Source organism: Lepidochelys kempii, chromosome 5 (genome assembly GCF_965140265.1).
Source record: "Lepidochelys kempii isolate rLepKem1 chromosome 5, rLepKem1.hap2, whole genome shotgun sequence".
NCBI lineage: Eukaryota > Metazoa > Chordata > Testudines > Cheloniidae > Lepidochelys > Lepidochelys kempii.
Genome location: NC_133260.1, coordinates 39,346,369 through 39,365,992, shown reverse-complemented (window position 1 = coordinate 39,365,992; position 19,624 = coordinate 39,346,369). Strand labels below are relative to the sequence as shown.

Genomic DNA, 19,624 nt, shown 5'->3' with positions numbered 1-19,624 from the left:
GAGATGTCCACAGTTGAATATCAAAACAAGGAGTATTGTCTGATACTTTTTATATTTTAATAGTCATGTTTCTTTTTTGTTACTGAAGCTGTTACAAGTCTGACACCTTCAGCTCAGAATTTAGGGCCTGGGGGTCACAGCTTTTAGGGAGACCTAGCCATAGCACTCTCCATTGCTATGAATCAGATGTGTTAAGTCACTAACCTAGAGCTCAGGTGCTTTTATCATTAAGTCATGAAAACTTGTACAGAGCAGGTTTTAATAGCATGAGGGGGGGGGGGAAGAGGACAAAGTCTGTGCCCTCTCCACACTAGTTTACACTTTTCTTATCACTGATGCAGCTGCACCATTACTGGCCCTTCCTGTAATCCTGATAAGAATGTTATTGGTGTAGACACTGCCTAGGACAGTGGTTCTCAAACTTTTGTACTGGTGACCCCTTTCACACAGCAAGCCTCTGAGTGCGATGCCCCTTATGAATTAAAAACACTTTTTTTGTATATTTAACACCATTATAAATGCTGGAGGCAAAGTGGGTTTTGGGTGGAGGCTGACAGCTTGCGATCTCCATGTAATAACCTTGCAACCCCCTGAGGGGTCCTGACCCCCAGTTTGAGAACCCCTGACCTAGGAGGTCTTAAATTCCTGGAAAATGAGGAAGTGCTTCCACACTCTGCTCTTATTTGACTCAGACTGATTCCCTATAGCACTTTAGACTACTTACAGATGGCCAGCAAGACACACTTTAACTGTTGATTTTACCATCTATTAATACAGTTACAAGATATAGTCCCCTAAAATTAACAAAGAATGTAGTCTCTCTATATTTTTGAAGTGCTTTATGTTAATGAGGTCAAACAAACCCTACAATCACCTAAGGGAGCCAACAGCATTGACCACATTAAAAGGCAACAATAGGCAGGGAACTCTTTGGGATTCCATAGAAATACATGATGATTAAGCAAAAAAAATCTAGATTTGATAATGCAAAAGGTCATTTATAAGCCTCATGTCTACAAATAAGCTATGTGAAATCCATTATGTTGATGACCAGATTATAATTATAATTTTTTAAAAAAATAATTGTTACCTTTAAGGAAAATGCCCCTCAAAAGAAAGTGTATTGTGACATTTTCCTACCTCAATTAACTAAATAGAATGAGCTCAAGAATAACAGATTAACAATTACTTTAAAAAAAATTAAGTATCAATAGTTTTATACTAAGATTTACTAATTAGTCACAGTAATAACTAAGAATTCAATGATTTCTAAGATCTAGCTTGTAAAAACAAATGAAAATTAACTTTAATATATCAGTTTATTTCTCACACACAGTTGGTAAGTGAAAAAGAGTTTTCTTCAGTCATGTTGCTTGTTAGAGCAATTTTCTACACAATTCACTGGCAAGATTTTTCACATTACAACTGTTTATTTATTACGGCTACTGCTAGCTGGTGGGATCCAGGAACCTGGCTGAAAGGTTTTTGCAGTGCTGGATGGGTCTGGTGAAGGCTCATTCTTTCCATAGTAAGGGGATGATGCATGGCCTTTAATTTGAGTTTGAACTGGTTCAGCAACAAGTCCCTCATATTCTTTGGTTTGAAGGAGGCTGTCCTTTTCAGAAGCATCTGTGATTTTCAGTTTTATTTCTTCTCTATACATTTCATTCTTAAGAATTTCCTGCAAAAAGCCACCAGGCAAGAAGGAAAATGGTTAAAGCAGACATCAATGTAATTTACACTACTGAAATAGCAAACGAAAACCCACAGGTATCTTTTTTCCTAAACTTAATTTTACACATTCTCTCTTCATATGCATTTGCAAAATAAAGACAGTCAAAATGCATTGCTTTGGATTACTGCAACTGTAGTCATAGTTTAAAAAAATGCTCCAATATTTTGATTAACTTATCAAAGCAGAGCTGAACTGCACTTTTCAAAGCTGATATTTACAAGGCATATTTTTCTCGAAGATTATTATTCAGGGTGTGAATACAGGGGCACTTTCTGTCACAGTGGTATTATCTCCACTATCTAGAACGGGAATAAAAAATATCTAGAACAGCAAAGTAATGATTCTTCATCATTATCAAGATGTAATAATGAATTTACATTGTCCCCCAAGTCTGCCCTCATTTACCATATACTAGTATAAATCTAGAATAACTTCACTGATTTCCAAGGACTTATTCCAGATTTGACTTGTGTACGTGTTGCACCCTTAAATAATCAAAACATATGCTTTTAGTATCTGGGAAGTGTTTATAGTCTGTTAAATGGATATTAAAATTTGTACTAAAAATATAGGGAGTCAGTCCATTTTGCTTTTGAGGCAGCTATTTTCTAATCCCAAATCTTTGCAAGGGGTATCTAATGAAATGGGCCTTACCGGATCAGATAAAAATAGTTTTAACTAAATCCAATATGTTTTAAGGTCCATTTTATTCACTTATTTGTAACTGTAGTTTGGTTTGAAAGGATGCACTAATGTTAATTTTTTCATCAGCTTTTACTGGCTAAGAGGCACATGGAAAATAAAATAAAAAAAATCTCTGATGTAGTATCTACACTATCCCTGGCTGTTGTGAAATTGGAGTTTTGATTTTGCCTGGCACCATGATTTCGCCACAGAAAACAGAAAAGAAATAACCCCTTGTATTTTTCTTAATTGGTATTAATCAACACTGCAAAGTCTAAATGTCTACACTACGAAATTTGGTCGATTTTATAGAAGTCAATTTTCAGAAAGCAATTTTATACAATCGATTGTGTATGTCCCCACTAAGCGCATTAAGTCGGCTGGTATCAACTCACAGAGCAGTGCACTGTGGATAGCTATCCCACAGTCCCCGCTGCCCATTGGAATTATGGGTTAAGCTTCCAAAGCCTGATGGAGCAAAAACATTGTCACGGGTGGTTTTGGGTACATGTCGTCAGTCTCCCCTCCCTCACTCCCTCCGTGAAAGCAACAGCAGACAATCGTTTCGCGAATTTTTTCCTGGACTATCCGTGTAGACGCCATAGCATGGAGCCCGCTCAGCTCACCGCTGCTGTTCTGAGCATTGTAAATTCCTCGCGTATTATCCTGCAGTATGTGCAGAACCTGGCTAGGAGCCGCCAGCACGAGGACAACTATGTTGAGGACATGGACACAGACATTCCTGAAAGCACGGGATATGGCAATTGGGACATCATGGTGGCAGTGGGGCCGATTCTGGGCCCGGCAAACAAGCACAGACTGGTGGGACCACATAGCGTTGCAGGTTTGGGATGATTCCCAATGGCTGTGAAACTTTTGAATGCGTAAGGCCACTTTCCTGGAACTTTGTGAGTTGCTTTCCCCTGCCCTGAAGCGCACGAATACCAAGATAAGAGCTGCCCCAACAGTTGAGAAGCAAGTGGCGATAGCCCTGTGGAAGCCTGCAACGCTTGACTGCTACTGGTCAGTCAGGAATCAATTTGGAGTGGACAGGTCTACTGTGGGGACTGCTGTGATCCAAGTAGCCAGTGCAATCGCTGACATTCTGCTATCAAGGGTAGTGACTCTGGGAAATGTGCAGGTCATACTGGATGGCTTTGCGGCAATGGGTTTCCCAATCTGTGGCAGGGCGACAGATGGAACACATATCCCTAGCTTGGCACCAGACCACCTTGCCAACCAGTACATAAACAGCAAGGAGTACTTCTCAATGGGCTTCAAGCGCTGGTGGATCACAAAGGACATTTCATCGACATCAACGTGGGATGGCCGGGAAAGGTGCATGACGCTTGCATCTTTAGGAATTCTGGGCTGTTCGAGCAGCTGCAAGAAGGGACTTACTTCCCAGACCAGAAAGTTACCGTTGGGGATGTTGAAATGCCAATAGTTATCCTTGGGGACCCAGCCTACGCCTTGCTCCCATGGCTCATGAAGCCATAAACAGCCAGCCTGGACAGTAGTAAGGAGTGGTTCAACTATAGGCTGAGCAAGCGCAGAATGCTGGTAGAATGTGCCTTTGGACATTTAAAAGCTCGCTGGCGCTATTTGCTGACTAGGTTAGACCTCAGCGCAACCAATATTTCCACTGTTATTGCTGCTTGCTGTGTGCTCCATAATATCTGTGAGAGTAAGGGGGAGACGTTTATGACGGGGTGGGAGGTTGAGGCAAACCGCCTCACGGCCAATTTTGAGCAGCCAGACACCAGAGCGATTAGAAGAGCACAGCCAGGCCCACTGCGCATCACGGAGGCTTTGAAAACCAGTTTCATGACTGGCCAGGCTACATTGTGACAGTTGTGTGTGTGTCACCTTGATGCAAACCTGCCCCCTTTGTTTATTTTAATTCCCTGTAAGCCAGCCACCCTCTCCCCTTCGATCACAGCTGGCAAAGGAAATAAAGTCATTGCTGTTTTGAAACCATGCGTTCGTTCTTTATTAATTAAAAAAAAGTGAGATAACTGACAAGTTAGCCTGGGTGGGGTGGGGGAGGAGGGAAGACAAGGCCACATTGCTTATTGTAGCCATACTACAAATCAAAACTGTTTGAATGACAGTCTTCCATTGCTTGGGCCATCCTCTGGAGTGGAGTAGCTGGGTACCTGGAGCCTCGCCCCCGCATTCTTGGGTGCCTGGGTGAGGAGGATATGGGGGAATATAATCTTAATACATAACAACCAACAAGAATGCACTTTTATGTAGAAATCCATGATTAAATCGAGTCTTCCTGACTAGTGATTTAAATCATGATCTAAATCAATTTGATTTAAATCAAATATACCCTGGTATATTAAGTACAGTAATATGATTGTATTCCTAAATGCTGAAGATCTCAAATACTGAAAGTATTACAGTTTTAGTTACCAAGTTTAAGATTTCCTATTAGTGCAAAAGTAAGTCAAAAAGTAAAAATTTAAAATTTATAAAAACAAGAAGCAATTCCTTCCAAGACTAATTATGATTAATATATATAGTTCATTTATGGGAGAAATATCATTAAAACTCACTAAAAATATACTGCTCCTTAGATATCAGGCTTTTTACCAATTCAGCTTCAAATCCTGTCTATAGTATCCAGCCCAAGGAGTTGCATTAGGAATCTGTCCTTTGCAGCCTTGCTGATTTCACCCCTTTCCACATGAGGAGTAGATTATAGATCAGAGTAGCAGCCATGAAACCTCCTTGCCTCCCTCTTCCACCTCCCTACAACACACACTCACACTTACTTCCTCAGGTTTCAGAGTAGCAGCCGTGTTAGTCTGTATCCGCAAAAAGACCAGGAGTACTTGTGGCACCTTAGATACTTCCTCAATGCAGGCTAATACGCAGGGAACGCCTATGGAACTGCCCCTGCCCACCTCCCATTTTGCACAGCAGTACCATGCAGTACCCTCTGTGCCTCAGGAGAAGAGAGCAGGATTTGCTTCTTTAAGGAATTAAGAGATTGCATTTACACTGTGACTGGAAAAGTTTTATATATAAACATTCACGGTGCTATATATTGTATGGAAGTGACAAGTATGGAGAAGTATTTTTAACTAGTATTTTTAAGTTGCTCCAGGATTAGAAGAGTGACTTAGCTTCTCACTTAGGAAGTTTGTCACTAAATTGAACTGAAATATTTTATAAAATGGCCTAACTTTGTTACCGATTGCCCAAATCTGATTACTGTTGCCCAAATAAACATGGCTAGAGGGCATTTCAGCAGAGAGCTCAATAAAAGAATATTAAAGCATAATGTGCTCTGATCTTTAGGGGACAGACAAGCTTCAGTCTGTCCAATAAGTCTCAGAGATACAGCACTAAATCCATTAGCCAGCTGTACTTGTGGAAGTCCTGACTCAATTCTCATGACCTTCCCAGGAAATATAAACTAAGGATGTCAGGATTTTGAAGTTGGAATTCTCAATGGGTAGATTTTATCACATGATATCTGAAGAATGCTGAAAGTGCTCTTTATTATTCAGAGTAGAGCAGAACTCAGGAGAAAAGATCCATTAACTGAAATAAAAAGACTAACCATGAAGGAGAGAGGCAGCCGCATTTTGCAGTAGCTGGAATCTTTACATTGTTTAGACATTCACCTTCAGATACAGTGAATTACAATAATCCAGTTTGGAGATGACAAATGTCAGAATTATTGTGGCAAGGTCCTCATCTGTGAGGAAGGGGCAAAGTTTGCTAGTAAGATGGATGTGAAAAAAGGCATTTTTGGTCACTGAGGCTACCTAGTTGTCCAGGTTTGTTGAGGAACAAAACAGGACCCAGAGGCTTAACACAACTTTACTGCATTGGGGACTGTATCCCTGCTATGGAATGCAAGGGTTCAGGGGAAGTGTTCAAAATGGTTCTTAAAAGCAGTTCCCATCAACCAGCATTACTTGCCTGGCTTGAGTTTGAGCCAGCTGCGTCTCATCCAGAAGATGATCTCTTGTAACCATTCTGGACATCTGCGGGATGATGGCCACAAGTATGGCCATACTGGGTTAGACCAATGGTCCATCTAGCATAACTAGGGGTCCTAAAAGTTAGCCAGCCAGTCAGGCAGCGGCACAGACAGCTCCATGGCACAGGAGCCAGCACACAAAGCTGTAAACAGGGGAGTTTGAGTGGGAGTTTGAAAGGGGAGTTTGTATCGTGCTACTTGTTTGGGATTTGGTTTTGCTGTGGGTGGTGGTGCTTTGGTGTGGTTTGTGTTTCCCAGATTAACAGCATTTAGCTGGGAAGGCTATGACAGATACAGAGGCAGCAGTGGGAGTGACCTATGTAGTTGGAGACACAATGAGGATGACTGGATGTGGAAGCTGCGGCATGTACATGATCCTGGAGGGGGTACCTGGTAAGAGTTTTGTCTGCAGGAAACGCCGTCTGATAGAGCAGATGGAGGAAAAGATCCGAGGTTTGGAGATGCAGGTGGAAAGTCTGGTTGAGTTTAGGAAGGGGTTTGAGCAGATTATGGACCAAAGACATGAGGTATCTGAAGGGAAAAGCTTAGACCTGCAGATGGAAGCAGGGCTGGGGAATTCTGAGGGGAGACTGGGTGAGGAAAGTGGTCAGTGGAAGCATGTGACTATAAGAACCAGGCAGAGGAAAAGATGGGCTAGTGAAGGAGAAATAGAGCTCAAGAACAGTTTGCAGAGTTGGAAAATGAAGAAGGGGCTCACCAGGTAGTCACTGAAGGTGGAAGGGCAAGGAAAAAGAGAAGAGCGGCTAGTCCTATAGGAAAAGGGGAAGACTCAATGGAGACTACACCAAATATGAGCCCCAGGAGGATACAGGATGGGTTGAAGAGGATTACAAGGGAGAATAGGAATGGAAAGAACTTACAGCCAGAAGGAACAGGAGATAGACTGGAGAATAGCACCGTCACCAGGAAAAGGCAGGTCTATGTGATCAGGGACTCTTTACTGAGAAGAATAGACAGGCCTGTAACCAGAGCTGATCCAGAGAACAGAAGGGTGTGCTGTCTTCCACGTGCTAAGATACAGGATATAGACCTGAGGTTGAAAAGGATCCTAAAGGGAGCAGGAAAGAATCCCCTAATTATCCTTCATGTGGGAACAAATGATATGGCTAGATTCTTGCTGGAAAGTATTAAGGGAGACTATGCTAGGCTGGGGAAGACGCTTAAGGAAATGGAGGCTCAGGTACTCTTTAGTGGGAGTCTGCTTGTTCCTAGAGAAGGGCAACAAAGGTGTGACAAGATTATGACTATCAACAGATGGCTTAGGCAGTGGTGCTATAAGGAGGGCTTTGGGATGTAAGGCTATTGGGAGGCATTCTGGACAAAGGACAGTTCTCTCGGGATGGACTTCATCTGAGTAGGGAAGGAAATAGACTTCTAGGATGGAGGCTGGCACAACTGATTAAGAGAGCTTTAAACTAGGAATTCGGGGGAGATGGTTGGGAGATGTCCAGGTAATCTCCACGCCGGATTTTAGCATTGAGAGGGAAGAAAACAAAGTAAGAAGGGATACAGCCGTGGGTGGGAGAACGTATACAAGGAGGAAGGGCAATGTGGATACCAGTCTAACAGGTTATACTGGCTGTAGAATGACCGTGCCTAATAGGGTACAGAATGTGAGCGAGGCCAAACAGCAAGAATTAAGATGTTTGTACACCAATGTGAGGAGCCTAGGTAACAAAATGGAGGAACTAGAGCTATTGGCGCAGGAAGTGAAACCAGATATTCTAGGGATAACAGAAACATGGTGGAACAGTCGTCATGACTGGACTACAGGTATTGAAGGGTATGTGCTGTTTAGGAAAGACCGAAATAAAGGTAAAGGTGGTGGAGGAGCATTGTATATCAATGATGAGGTAGAATGTAAAGAAATAAGAAGCGATGGAATGGATAAGACACAGTCCGTCTGTGCAAAAATTACATTGCGGAAGAAAACTACTAGAGCCTCCCCTAGGATAGTGCTTGGGGTGTGCTATAGACCGCCGGAATCTAATTTGGATATGGATAGAGCCCTTTTTAATGTTTTCAATAAAGTAAATACTAATGGAAACTGTGTGATCATGGGAGACTTTAACTTCCCAGACACAGACTGGAGGACGAGTGCTAGTAATAATAATAGGGCTCAGATTTTCGTAGACGCAATAGCTGATGGATTTCTTCATCAAGTAGTTGCTGAACCGACTAGAGGGGATGCCATTTTAGATTTGGTTTTGGTGAGTAGTGAGGACCTCATAGAAGAAATGGTTGTAGGGGATAATCTTGGTTCAAGTGATCATGAGCTAATTCAGTTCAAACTGAATGGAAGAATTAACAAAAATAAATCTGCAACTAGGGGTTTTGATTTCAAAAGGTCTGACTTTCAAAAATTAAGGAAATTAGTTAGGGAAGTGGATTGGACTGAAGAATTTATGGATCTAAAGGTAGAGGAGGCCTGGGATTACTTTAAATCAAAGCTGCAGAAGCTATCAGAAGCCTGCATCCCAAGAAAGGGGAAAAAATTCATAGGCAGGAGTTGTAGACCAAGCTGGATGAGCAAGCATCTCAGAGAGGTGATTAAGAAAAAGCAGAAAGCATACAGGGAGTGGAAGATGGGAGGGATCAACAAGGAAAGCTACCTTATTGAGGTCAGAACATGTAGGGATAAAGTGAGAAAGGCTAAAAGTCAAGTAGAGTTGGACCTTGCAAAGGGAATTAAAAGCAATAGTAAAAGGTTCTGTAGCCATATAAATAAGAAGAAAACAAAGAAAGAAGAAGTGGGACTGCTTAACACTGAGGATGGAGTGGAGGTTAAGGATAATCTAGGCATGGCACAATATCTAAACAAATACTTTGCCTCAGTCTTTAATAAGGCTAAAGAGGATCTTAGGGATAATGGTAGCATGACAGAATGAGAATATGGAGGTAGATATTACCATATTTGAGGTAGAAGCGAAACTCAAACAGCTTAATGGGACTAAATTGGGGGGGGCAAATAATCTTCATCCAAGAATATTAAAGGAATTGGCATCCGAAATTGCAAGTCCATTAGCAAGAATTTTTAATGAATCTGTAAACTCAGGAGTTGTACTGTATGATTGGAGAATTGCTAACATAGTTCCTATTTTTAAGAAAGGGAAAAAAAGTGATCCGGGTAACTACAGGCCTGTTAGTTTGACATCTGTAGTATGCAAGGTCTTGGAAAAAAATTTTGAAGGAGAAAGTAGTTAAGAACATTGAAGTCAATGGTAAATGGGACAAAATACAACATGGTTTTACAAAAGGTAGATCGTGCCAAACCAACCTGATCTCCTTCTTTGAGAAAGTAACAGATTTTTTTAGACAAAGGAAACGCAGTGGATCTAATTTACCTAGATTTCAGTAAGGCATTTGATACCGTGCCACATGGGGAATTATTAGTTAAATTGGAAAAGATGGGGATCAATATAAACATTAAAAGGTGGATAAGGAATTGGTTAAAGGGGAGACTACAACGGGTCCGACTGAAAGGTGAACTGTCAGGCTGGAGGGAGGTTACCAGTGGAGTTCCTCAAGGATCAGTTTTGGGACCAATCTTAGTTAATCTTTTTATTACTGACCTTGGCACAAAAAGTGGGAATGTGCTAATAAAGTTTGCGGATGATACAAAGCTGGGAGGTACTGCCAATTTAGAGAAGGACCGGGATATCATACAGGAGGATCTGGATGACCTTGTAAACTGGAATAATAGTAATAGGATGAAATTTAATAGTGAGAAGTGTACGGTCATGCATTTAGGGATTAATAACAAGAATTTTAGTTATAAGCTAGGGACACATCAATTAGAAGTAACGAAGGAGGAGAAGGACCTCGGAGTATTGGTTGATCACAGGATGACTATGAGTCGCCAATGTGATATGGCTGTGAAAAAAGCTAATGCGGTCTTGGGATGCATCAGGAGAAGTATTTCCAGTAGGGATAAGGAGGTTTTAGTACCATTATACAATGCACTGGTGAGAGCTCACCTGGAATACTGTGTGCAGTTCTGGTCTCCCATGTTTAAGAAGGATGAATTCAAACTGGAACAGGTACAGAGAAGGGCTACTAGGATGATCCGAGGAATGGAAAACTTGTCTTATGAAAGGAGACTCAAGGAACTTGGCTTGTTTAGCCTAACTAAAAGAAGGCTGAGGGGAGATACGATTGCTCTCTATAAATATATCAGAGGGATAAATACCGGAGAGGGAGAGGAATTATTTAAGCTCACTACCAATGTGGACACAAGAACAAATGGATATAAACTGGCCACCAGGAAGTTTAGACTTGAAATTAGACAAAGGTTTCTAACCATCAGAGGAGTGAAGTTTTGGAATAGCCTTCCAAGGGAAGTAGTGGCGGCAAAAGATCTATCTGGCTTTAAGATTAAACTCGATAAGTTTATGGAAGAGATGGTATGATGGGATAACATGATTTTGGTAATTAATTGATCTTTAAATATTCATGGTAAATAGCCTAATGGCCTGTGATGGGATGTTAGATGGGGTGGGATCTGAGTTACCCAGGAAAGAAATTTCTGTAGTATCTGGCTGCTGAATCTTGCCCATATGCTCAGGGTTTAGCTGATCGCCATATTTGGGGTCGGGAAGGAATTTTCCTTCAGGGCAGATTGGAAGAGGCCCTGGAGGTTTTTCGCCTTCCTCTGTAGCATGGGGCACGGGTCACTGCTGGAGGATTCTCTGCTCCTTGAGGTCTTTAAACCATGATTTGAGGACTTCAATACCTCAGGCATAGGTGAGGTTTTTCGCAGGAGTGGGTGGGTGAGATTCTGTGGCCTGCATTGTGCAGGAGGTCAGACTAGATGATCATAATGGTCCCTTCTGACCTTAGTATCTATGAATCTATCCTGTCTTCCTGTGCCAGATGCTTCAGAGGGAATGAACAGAACAGATCAATTTATCAAGTGATCTATCCCCTGGTGTCCAGTCCCAGCTTCTGGCAATCAGAGGTTTAGGGACACCCTGAGTATGGTGTTGCATCCTTGGCCATCCTGGCTAATAGCCATTGATGGACCTATCCTACATGATGGTTGTTGCATCAGTGAAGAATGATATACACATCTAGGTGTCATTAATGCAGTATTGGCAGCATAGCCCATGACATCTCACTCTCTTCCAACTGCCTTTATAGAGATATTGAAGAGAAGAGGGGATCGTTTGGATCCCTCTAGGACTCCACAAGTGAAGTTCTTCAGGGAGAAGGAGCAGTTATCTATCACCACTCTTGGTGTTCTGCTGGAAAGGAATGATTGGAGGCAATGTAGTGCTGTGCCATATACTCCAGCTCTGTTGTGTGTTAATGTATTTAGCAATACCTTACAGTCCAATGTGCCAAAAACTGCAGAGAGGTCCAGTATAATGACCATGGCCATAAAGAGATTGTATTTTAGTGATACCAGGGCTGTCTCTCAGTTGTGCTCTGGTCTGAAGCCCAAAGGCAAGCCATCCAGGATGATAGCAGATGGCTCATGATGGAATTTCTCCATTGTGACTAAGAATGGGATGTTAGAAGACAGACAGTAGTTGGAGAGATTTTTCTGAGTCAACATTTGGATTCTTGAGGATGGGGCAGACCTCCTCTGAAGGTGTCATTGATGTCTGTCATTAGCAGTAGGCATAGTTATTCTTTGCTGGTTGTTGCCAGCCAGCCATGGCTCTGTGTTGCAGGTGTGGCTCTAATTTTTTTAAGGGCTTCTTGGTCTCTGGTAAGCATGACAGGGCCAAAGTTTGAGAAGGGTGGTGGGATTAGGGAATACAGGCTGGTCAGGAATGGAGTTTTCTTATTTAGTTCCATTCATAGACGGTTGATCTTTTCAGTGAAGTTTGATGGATGCATTTTACAGCTTGGGTTCAGTGTCTGGGTTATATGCTGAAAACTGACAATTGATTGATTAACCAATTCGTCATGTGGAAAGTTCTGCTGCTTGTGATTCTACTGAAGTAATGGTTATGGAGTAGAAAGCTGGTTTTGCCTCCTTTGCAATGGAAAAAACCTGCAGTGTTGGCCCATGAATTTAGATGGTTTCTTCTTGTCACAGGCATTCTAAATTTTAATTTGTGTGCTTAATCTGATAGAGTTTGTCTCTGTAAACTATGGTGATTTTCTCAGGCGGGGCGTATGAGTGGGGAGCACAGAGTTAAGGGGTCAATACAGTGGACAATAAGTAGACTGCTGTACAAACCACTGGCACCTTGGCCTGCTGTTGAGTAGCTTGGTTTTCTAGAGAGAATTGAAAACTTAGGCTATATGTACACTACTGCTGTATGTTGACCTAAATTACACTGCCCCAGCTACATGAATAACGTAGCTGGAGTCAACATAGCTCAGGTCCACTTACTACAGTGTATACACTGCACTGGGTTGACAGGAGAAACTCTCCCATCTCCTCAATGTCACAGGCCTCTATGGGTATGTCTACACTGCAAGTTGACACCCGGGTTGGCCCATGCCAGCGGACTCGGTGGGCTTCGGGTTAAAGGGCTGTTTAATTTCAGTGTAGACGTTCGAGCTTGGGCTAGAGTCTGGGCTCCAAGGTGGAAGGGTCCCAGAGATCAGGCGGCAGCCCAAGCCCAAACATTTATACTGAAATTAAATAGACCCTTAGCCCAAGCACTGCAAGCCTGAGTCAGCTGGCACAGACCACTGTGGGTTTTTAGTTGTACCCCATAAATACATCATGCCTGTATTCCAGTCCCTTCATTGGCTCCCCATACATATCCATAGCCAGTACAAGGCCTTGGTCTAGATCGTCAAAGCCCAGTTTTCCCCTGTTGTGGCTGTCAAAGTCTCCTGAAGGAAAAGTAAAGGAGTACTTGTGGCACCTTAGAGACTAACTAATTTATTTGATCATAAGCTTTCGTGAGCTACAGCTCACTTCATCGGATGCATACTGTGGAAAATACAGAAGATGTTTTTATACACACAAACCATGAAAAAATGGGTGTTTATCACTACAAAAGGTTTTCTCTCCCCCCACCCCACTCTCCTGCTGGTAATAGCTTATCTAAAGTGATCACTCTCCTTACAATGTGCGTAAGACATCTGCGTTCTTGTTAAACCCTGGATTTGTGCTGGAAATGACCCACCTTGATGATCACACACATTGTAAGGAGAGTGATCACTTTAGATAAGCTATTACCAATGGAGAGTGGGTTTGTTGGGGAGTGTGGGGAGAAAAACCTGGATTTGTGCTGGAAATGGCCCACCTTGATAATCACACACATTGTAAGGAGAGTGATCACTTTAGATAAGGTATTAGCAATGGAGAGTGGGGAGAAAAACCTGGATTTGTGCTGGAAATGGCCCACCTTGATTATCATACACATTGTAAGGAGAGTGATCACTTTAGATAAGCTATTACCAATGGAGAGTGGGTTTGTTGGGGAGGGTGGGGAGAAAAACCTGGATTTGTGCTGGAAATGGCCCACCTTGATTATCATACACATTGTAAGGAGAGTGATCACTTTAGATAAGCTATTACCAGCAGGAGAGTGGGGTGGGGGGAGAGAAAACCTTTTATAGTGATAAACATCCATTTTTTCATGGTTTGTGTGTATAAAAACATCTTCTGTATTTTCCACAGTATGCATCCAATGAAGTGAGCTGTAGCTCATGAAAGCTTATGCTCAAATAAATAAGTTAGTCTCTAAGGTGCCACAAGTACTCCTTTTCTTTTTGCGAATACAGACTAACATGGCTGTTACTCTGAAACCTGAAGGAAAAGTGCAAGCCATCCTTGTTCTGAGGATGTAGAAAATGAGATATATTGTACATGTGGACTAGCAGGCAGGAGTGGAGTTTTAAAGAAGTAATTTGACAATCCAATATCTGTTTTATTGTTTCAATTTTGTTGAAGACACTGTACCAAATAATATAAATGCAGAAACACTAACATTTAGATTACTTTATTAATTTCTGAAAATAATCCCAGTTAGGATTTTACATGGGGTTGGTTTTAAATGCTGCTTAAAAATAAATGGACACTTTATGGTGATCTAAAAAATGCGAGCTGTCTAGATTATCCAAAATTATTGTAAATACTTTATATATTTTGACAAATTCACACGCTTCTTGATTTGGCTTATGATACAGGATTAGCTGCACAATTGTTGGGTGCCAAAAGTGAGAAAGATCTGAACACAGCAACACCCCCCTTTGTCTGAATTACTCAAATACTTCATATTCATGGAAGATTTGTGTTTTAGTCTCTGGCATTTAAAGTGTGTTTTTTTTTTGTTTGTTTTTTAATTCTGATTGAATTTAATCAGAAAAATTTGAATGATCGTTGGGAATTGTTTAAGAACACTTCACTTGATGCCCAAAAAGCCCGAATCCCACAATCAAGGAAGAAGGCTGTATTGGTTAAAACAGCAACCTGGTTTAGAGGGGGAAGTGAAGGCATTTTTATATATATAAAAGAATTATATAAACAAACTTAAGAAATGCAAATTTTACAGTAACAAATATATATCAGAAGCTAAGAACTGTAGAAAATTGATAAAGGATGCACCTGGACATAAGGAGAAATCTATGACCAGCAGTATTAAGAACAATAGGATGGAGGGTTTTTAAGTAAATTCGGAACAAAAAAAGAATCTTGACAATGGTGTTTGTCCATTACTTGATGGAAATGATAGAATTAACAATAATGAGGCAGAAAACGCTGATGTGTTCAATAAATAGCTCCCAGACTACTGCACTGGGCAGCACAGCATGGGGAGGAGGTGACCAGCGCTCTGTGGAGAAGGAAGTGGTTCGGGACTATTTAGAAAAGTTGGACGAGCACAAGTCCATGGGGCCGGATGCGCTGCATCCGAGAATGCTAAAGGAGTTGGCGGATGTGATTGTAGAGCCATTGGCCATTATCTTTGAAAACTCATGGCGATCCGGGAAAGTCCCGGACAACTGAAAAAAGGCTAATGTAGTGCCCATCGTTAAAAAAGGGAAGGAGGAGGATCCTGGGAACTACAGGCCAGTCAGCCTCACCTCAGTCCCTGGAAAAATCATGGAGCAGATTCTCAAGGAATCAATTCTGAAGCACTTAGAGGAAAGGAAAGTGATCAGAAACAGTCAGCACAGATTCACCAATGGGCAAGTCATGCCTGACAAATCTAATTGCCTTCTATGACGAGATAACTGGCTCTGTGGATGAAGGGAAAGCGGTTGGCCTGTTGTTCCTCGACTTTCGCAAAGCTTTTGACATAGTCTCCCACAGTATTCTTGCCAGCAAGTTAAAGAAGTATGGGCTGGATGAATGGACTATAAGGTGGATAGAAAGTTGGCTAGATTGTCAGGCTCAACGGGTAGTGATCAATGGCTCCATGTCTAGTTGGCAGCCGGTATAAAGTGGAGTGCCCCAAGGGTCGGTCCTGGGGCCAGTTTTGTTCAATATCTTCATAAATGATCTGGAGGATGGGGTGGATTGCACCCTCAGCAAGTTTGCAGATGACACTAAACTGGGCGGAGAGGCAGATATGCTGGAGGGTACGGATAGGATACAGAGGGCCCTAGACAAATTGGAGGATTGGGCCAAAAGAAATCTGATGAGGTTCAACAAGGACAAGTGTAGAGACCTGCACTTAGGACGGAAGAATCCCATGCACCGCTACAGACTAGGGACCGAATGGCTCGGCAGCAGTTCTGCAGAAAAGGACCTAGGGGTTACAGTGGACGAGAAGCTGGATATGAGTCAACAGTGTGCTCTTGTTGCCAAGAAGGCCAATGACATTTTGGGATGTATAAGTAGGGGCATTGCCAGCAGATCGAGGGACGTGATCGTTCCCCTCTATTCGACATGGTGAGGCCTCATCTGGAGTACTGTGTCCAGTTTTGGGCCCCACACTACAAGAAGGATGTGGAAAAATTGGAAAGAGTCCAGCGAAGGGCAACAAAAATGATTAGAGGACTGGAACACATGACTTATGAGGAGAGTCTGAGGGAACTGGGATTGTTTAGTCTGCGGAAGAGAAGAATGAGGGGGGATTTGATAGCTGCTTTCAACTACCTGAAAGGGGGTTCCAAAGAGGATGGATCTAGACTGTTCTCAGTGGTAGCTGATGACAGAACAAGGAGTAATGGTCTCAAGTTGTAGTGGGGGAGGTTTAGGTTGGATATTAGGAAAAACTTTTTCACTAGGAGGGTGGTGAAGCACTGGAATGCGTTACCTAGGGAGGTGGTGGAATCTCCTTCGTTAGAGGTTTTTAAAGTCAGGCTTGACAAAGCCCTGGCTGGGATGATTTAGTTGGGGATTGGTCCTGCTTTGAGCAGGGGGTTGGACAAGATGACCTCCTAAGGTCCCTTCCAACCCTGATATTCTATGATTCTGTGAAATATTCTGTTCAGACCATTATCATCTATTTTTCCCAAATACTGATCATCTGATAACACTCTCCTATTCCACTAGTATCTCAGAAAGATGATAAACAGCAGTGACTAAAGTTAGACATTTTAAAATGTCAGGAGGACTGGATAGTTTGTATCCAAGAGTTTTAAAAGAGCTGGCTTAGGGGACCTTGTGGGATCACTTATTTTGATTTTCAATAAATCTTAGAAAACCGTGATGTTCCAGAAAATTGAAAGAAAGCCAATGTTGTGCCAATATTTTAAAATGGCAAAGGGGACAACCTGGGTAATTATAGGTCTGTCAGTTTGACATCAATCCCAGACAAGATAATGGAATAGCTAATATCGGACTTGATTCCTAGAGCATTAAAAATGGTAATATAATTAATGCTAATAACATGGATTTATGGAAAATAGAAACTCTCAAACTAACTTGATTTTTTTTATGAGGTTTGAAGTTCAGTTTAATAAAGGTAGTAGTGGTGATATTATGGACTTGGACTTCTGTAAGGCATTTGACTTGGTACCACATGCCACTGATTAAAAAACTAGAATAATGTAAAATTAACATGGCACACATAAAATAGATTAAAAACTTGCTGACTGATAGGTCTCAAAATGTAATTGTATACAGGGAAACATTGAGCAACGGTCCCACAGGGATTGATTCTTGACCCTATGCTATTTAATATTTGTATCAATGACCTGTAAGAAAGCATAAAATCATCACTGATAAAATTTGCAGAGGACACAAAAATTGGAGAAGTGGTAAATAATAAAGAAGACTGGTCACTAATACAGAGCAATCTGGGTCACTTGGTAACCAGGCACAAGGAAACAATATGGATTTTAATATAGCTAAATGTAAATGTATACATCTAGGAACTAAGCATGTAAGCCATACATACAGAATGGGGTTCTCTATTCTGGAAGCAGTGACTCTGAAAAAGATTTGGGGGTCATGGGTGGATAATCAGCTGAACATAACTTTCCAGTGCAATGCAGTGACTAAAAGGGCTAATACAATATATGGATGCATAAATAGGAACCTCAGGTAGGAGTAGAGGTTATTTTATCTCTGTATTTAGCACTGTTTTGACCACTGCTGAAATATGGTGTCCAGTTCTGATGTCCCCAATTCAAGGAGGTTGATAAATTGGACAGGGTTGGGAGAAGAGCCATGAGAATGACTAAAGAATTAGACAACATGCCTTATAGTGATACATTGAACTCCTTGAGTCTATTTAGCTTAATAAAGAGAAGATTAAGGGGGGACTTGATCAGAATTTATAAATATCTACATAGGAAACAAATATTTAATAAACAGGATCTTCAGTCTAGCAGAGAGATGTATAACACAATCCAATGGCTGGAAGTTGAAGCTCGACAAATTCAGATGGGAAATAAGGCATCCATTTTTAATGATGAAAGTAATTAACCAATAGAACAATTTACCAAGGGTCATGATGGATTCTCTATCACTAACAAATTTTAAATCAAGATTGGATGTTTTTCTAAAAGCTATGTTCTAGAAATTATTTTGGGGAAGTTTATGGCCTACATTATATGAGAGGTAAGACTAGGCGATCAGAACGGTCCCTTCTGGCTTTGGAATCCATGAAACTTGAACTTTAAACTCTGTTAAGAATGCTTGTGCACATCTGAGCAGAAACATATTTCTATAACATTTGGTGAACAGAAAGGACACAGAGAAGCTATTTTGAAATGTTATTAATAAAGTTTAGTATTTATGTCACAACATCAAAGTTTTTACCTGAGGAGACATAATTAAAATCTAGTAATGTGATGAAAGCTAAACTGATGTGTACACTTTTATACTATTGACAAATTGGTTAATTAAATGCATTTTCTGGTTTTACAAGTTAAACAGTCAAGACGAAATAATAGGCTATTATGTTATTATGTTTCAAATCTGGGAAGGAGAAAAGGGCTCTCTGGTCACCAGCCAGCACCAAATGTTCTGACCCAAACAATTCCTTCCAGCTCAGCAAATGAACATTAATCCAACCATTCTTATCTGGAAGTGGTAACCAAAAAGGTAAATGAAGGGCAGTGTCATTGCAGTGTGAACACAGAAGAGCAGTTGAAGTTAGAAAGATAAATCTGGATTTGCTAAAAAATCTATTTAAACCAAACAGTGGCTAGTCAAGTAATGATTTTGCATAAGATGTGCTTTCTAAGTATTCCTGCCAACTAACAGTAAACATTTGCCAAATCAATGTCAAATGTAATTTATTCAGATTCAGTTTCACTGAAAACACCCTTTGATTAATTACAATTATTAAAATGTGGACTGCTTTTTACTTTGACATGCTTTTTTGAGCTTGTGTGTCCTGCATATTCCAGCAACAAATTGATCTGAACAATCTTCTTTATTTGGGGACAATTACATAGTTTGTCTTCTTCACTGGCTAGAGAATTTTGGTGGTAAGCTTTTTTTGTTCTTTGAACACAAGACAAAGTAATTTTTAAATCCCCCAAATTAAGTAATTATTAAGCTAAAATAGTAATTGTTTTAGAAGTGGTACTTTCATTTACAACTTAACCCAACCTCTAAACATATGCAGGAAAAGAACTAGACCTTTAATTATACTAACAGCACATGTTCTTAAAAAGGTAAAATTGAAGGTAATTCTCCTACAATGGAAACACAACTGAACAGATGTCTTTCAGGATATTCTGTTAAGGTCAGCATTTGGTTATACTCTGTGAAAGTGGTGCTTATGTCATTTTTGTGACCCTTTAATGAGAGGTGTGCTAATACCCTGATATGAACTGATAACAGCATGAAAACTGCAATTAATCATGTC

At 41.1% G+C, this 19,624-nt stretch overlaps 1 protein-coding gene across 4 annotated transcripts in view; it reads right to left on the bottom strand.

The window, feature by feature from the left end:
• Positions 1 to 1,300: 1,300 nt before the first annotated feature.
• Positions 1,301 to 19,624, bottom strand: part of NDUFAF2 (NADH:ubiquinone oxidoreductase complex assembly factor 2) — a 131,077-nt gene continuing 112,753 nt past the window's right edge. For 2 of the 4 annotated variants that reach the window (XM_073344027.1, XM_073344025.1), the window contains one exon: positions 1,301 to 1,681. In XM_073344027.1, coding sequence (XP_073200128.1) covers positions 1,430 to 1,681 — 252 coding nt within the window. In that variant the 3' untranslated portion in view covers positions 1,301 to 1,429. Of the gene's footprint in view, positions 1,682 to 4,388; positions 4,609 to 19,624 lie in introns of those variants that run through there. The other 2 variants (XM_073344028.1, XM_073344026.1) reach the window with 2 other exon arrangements.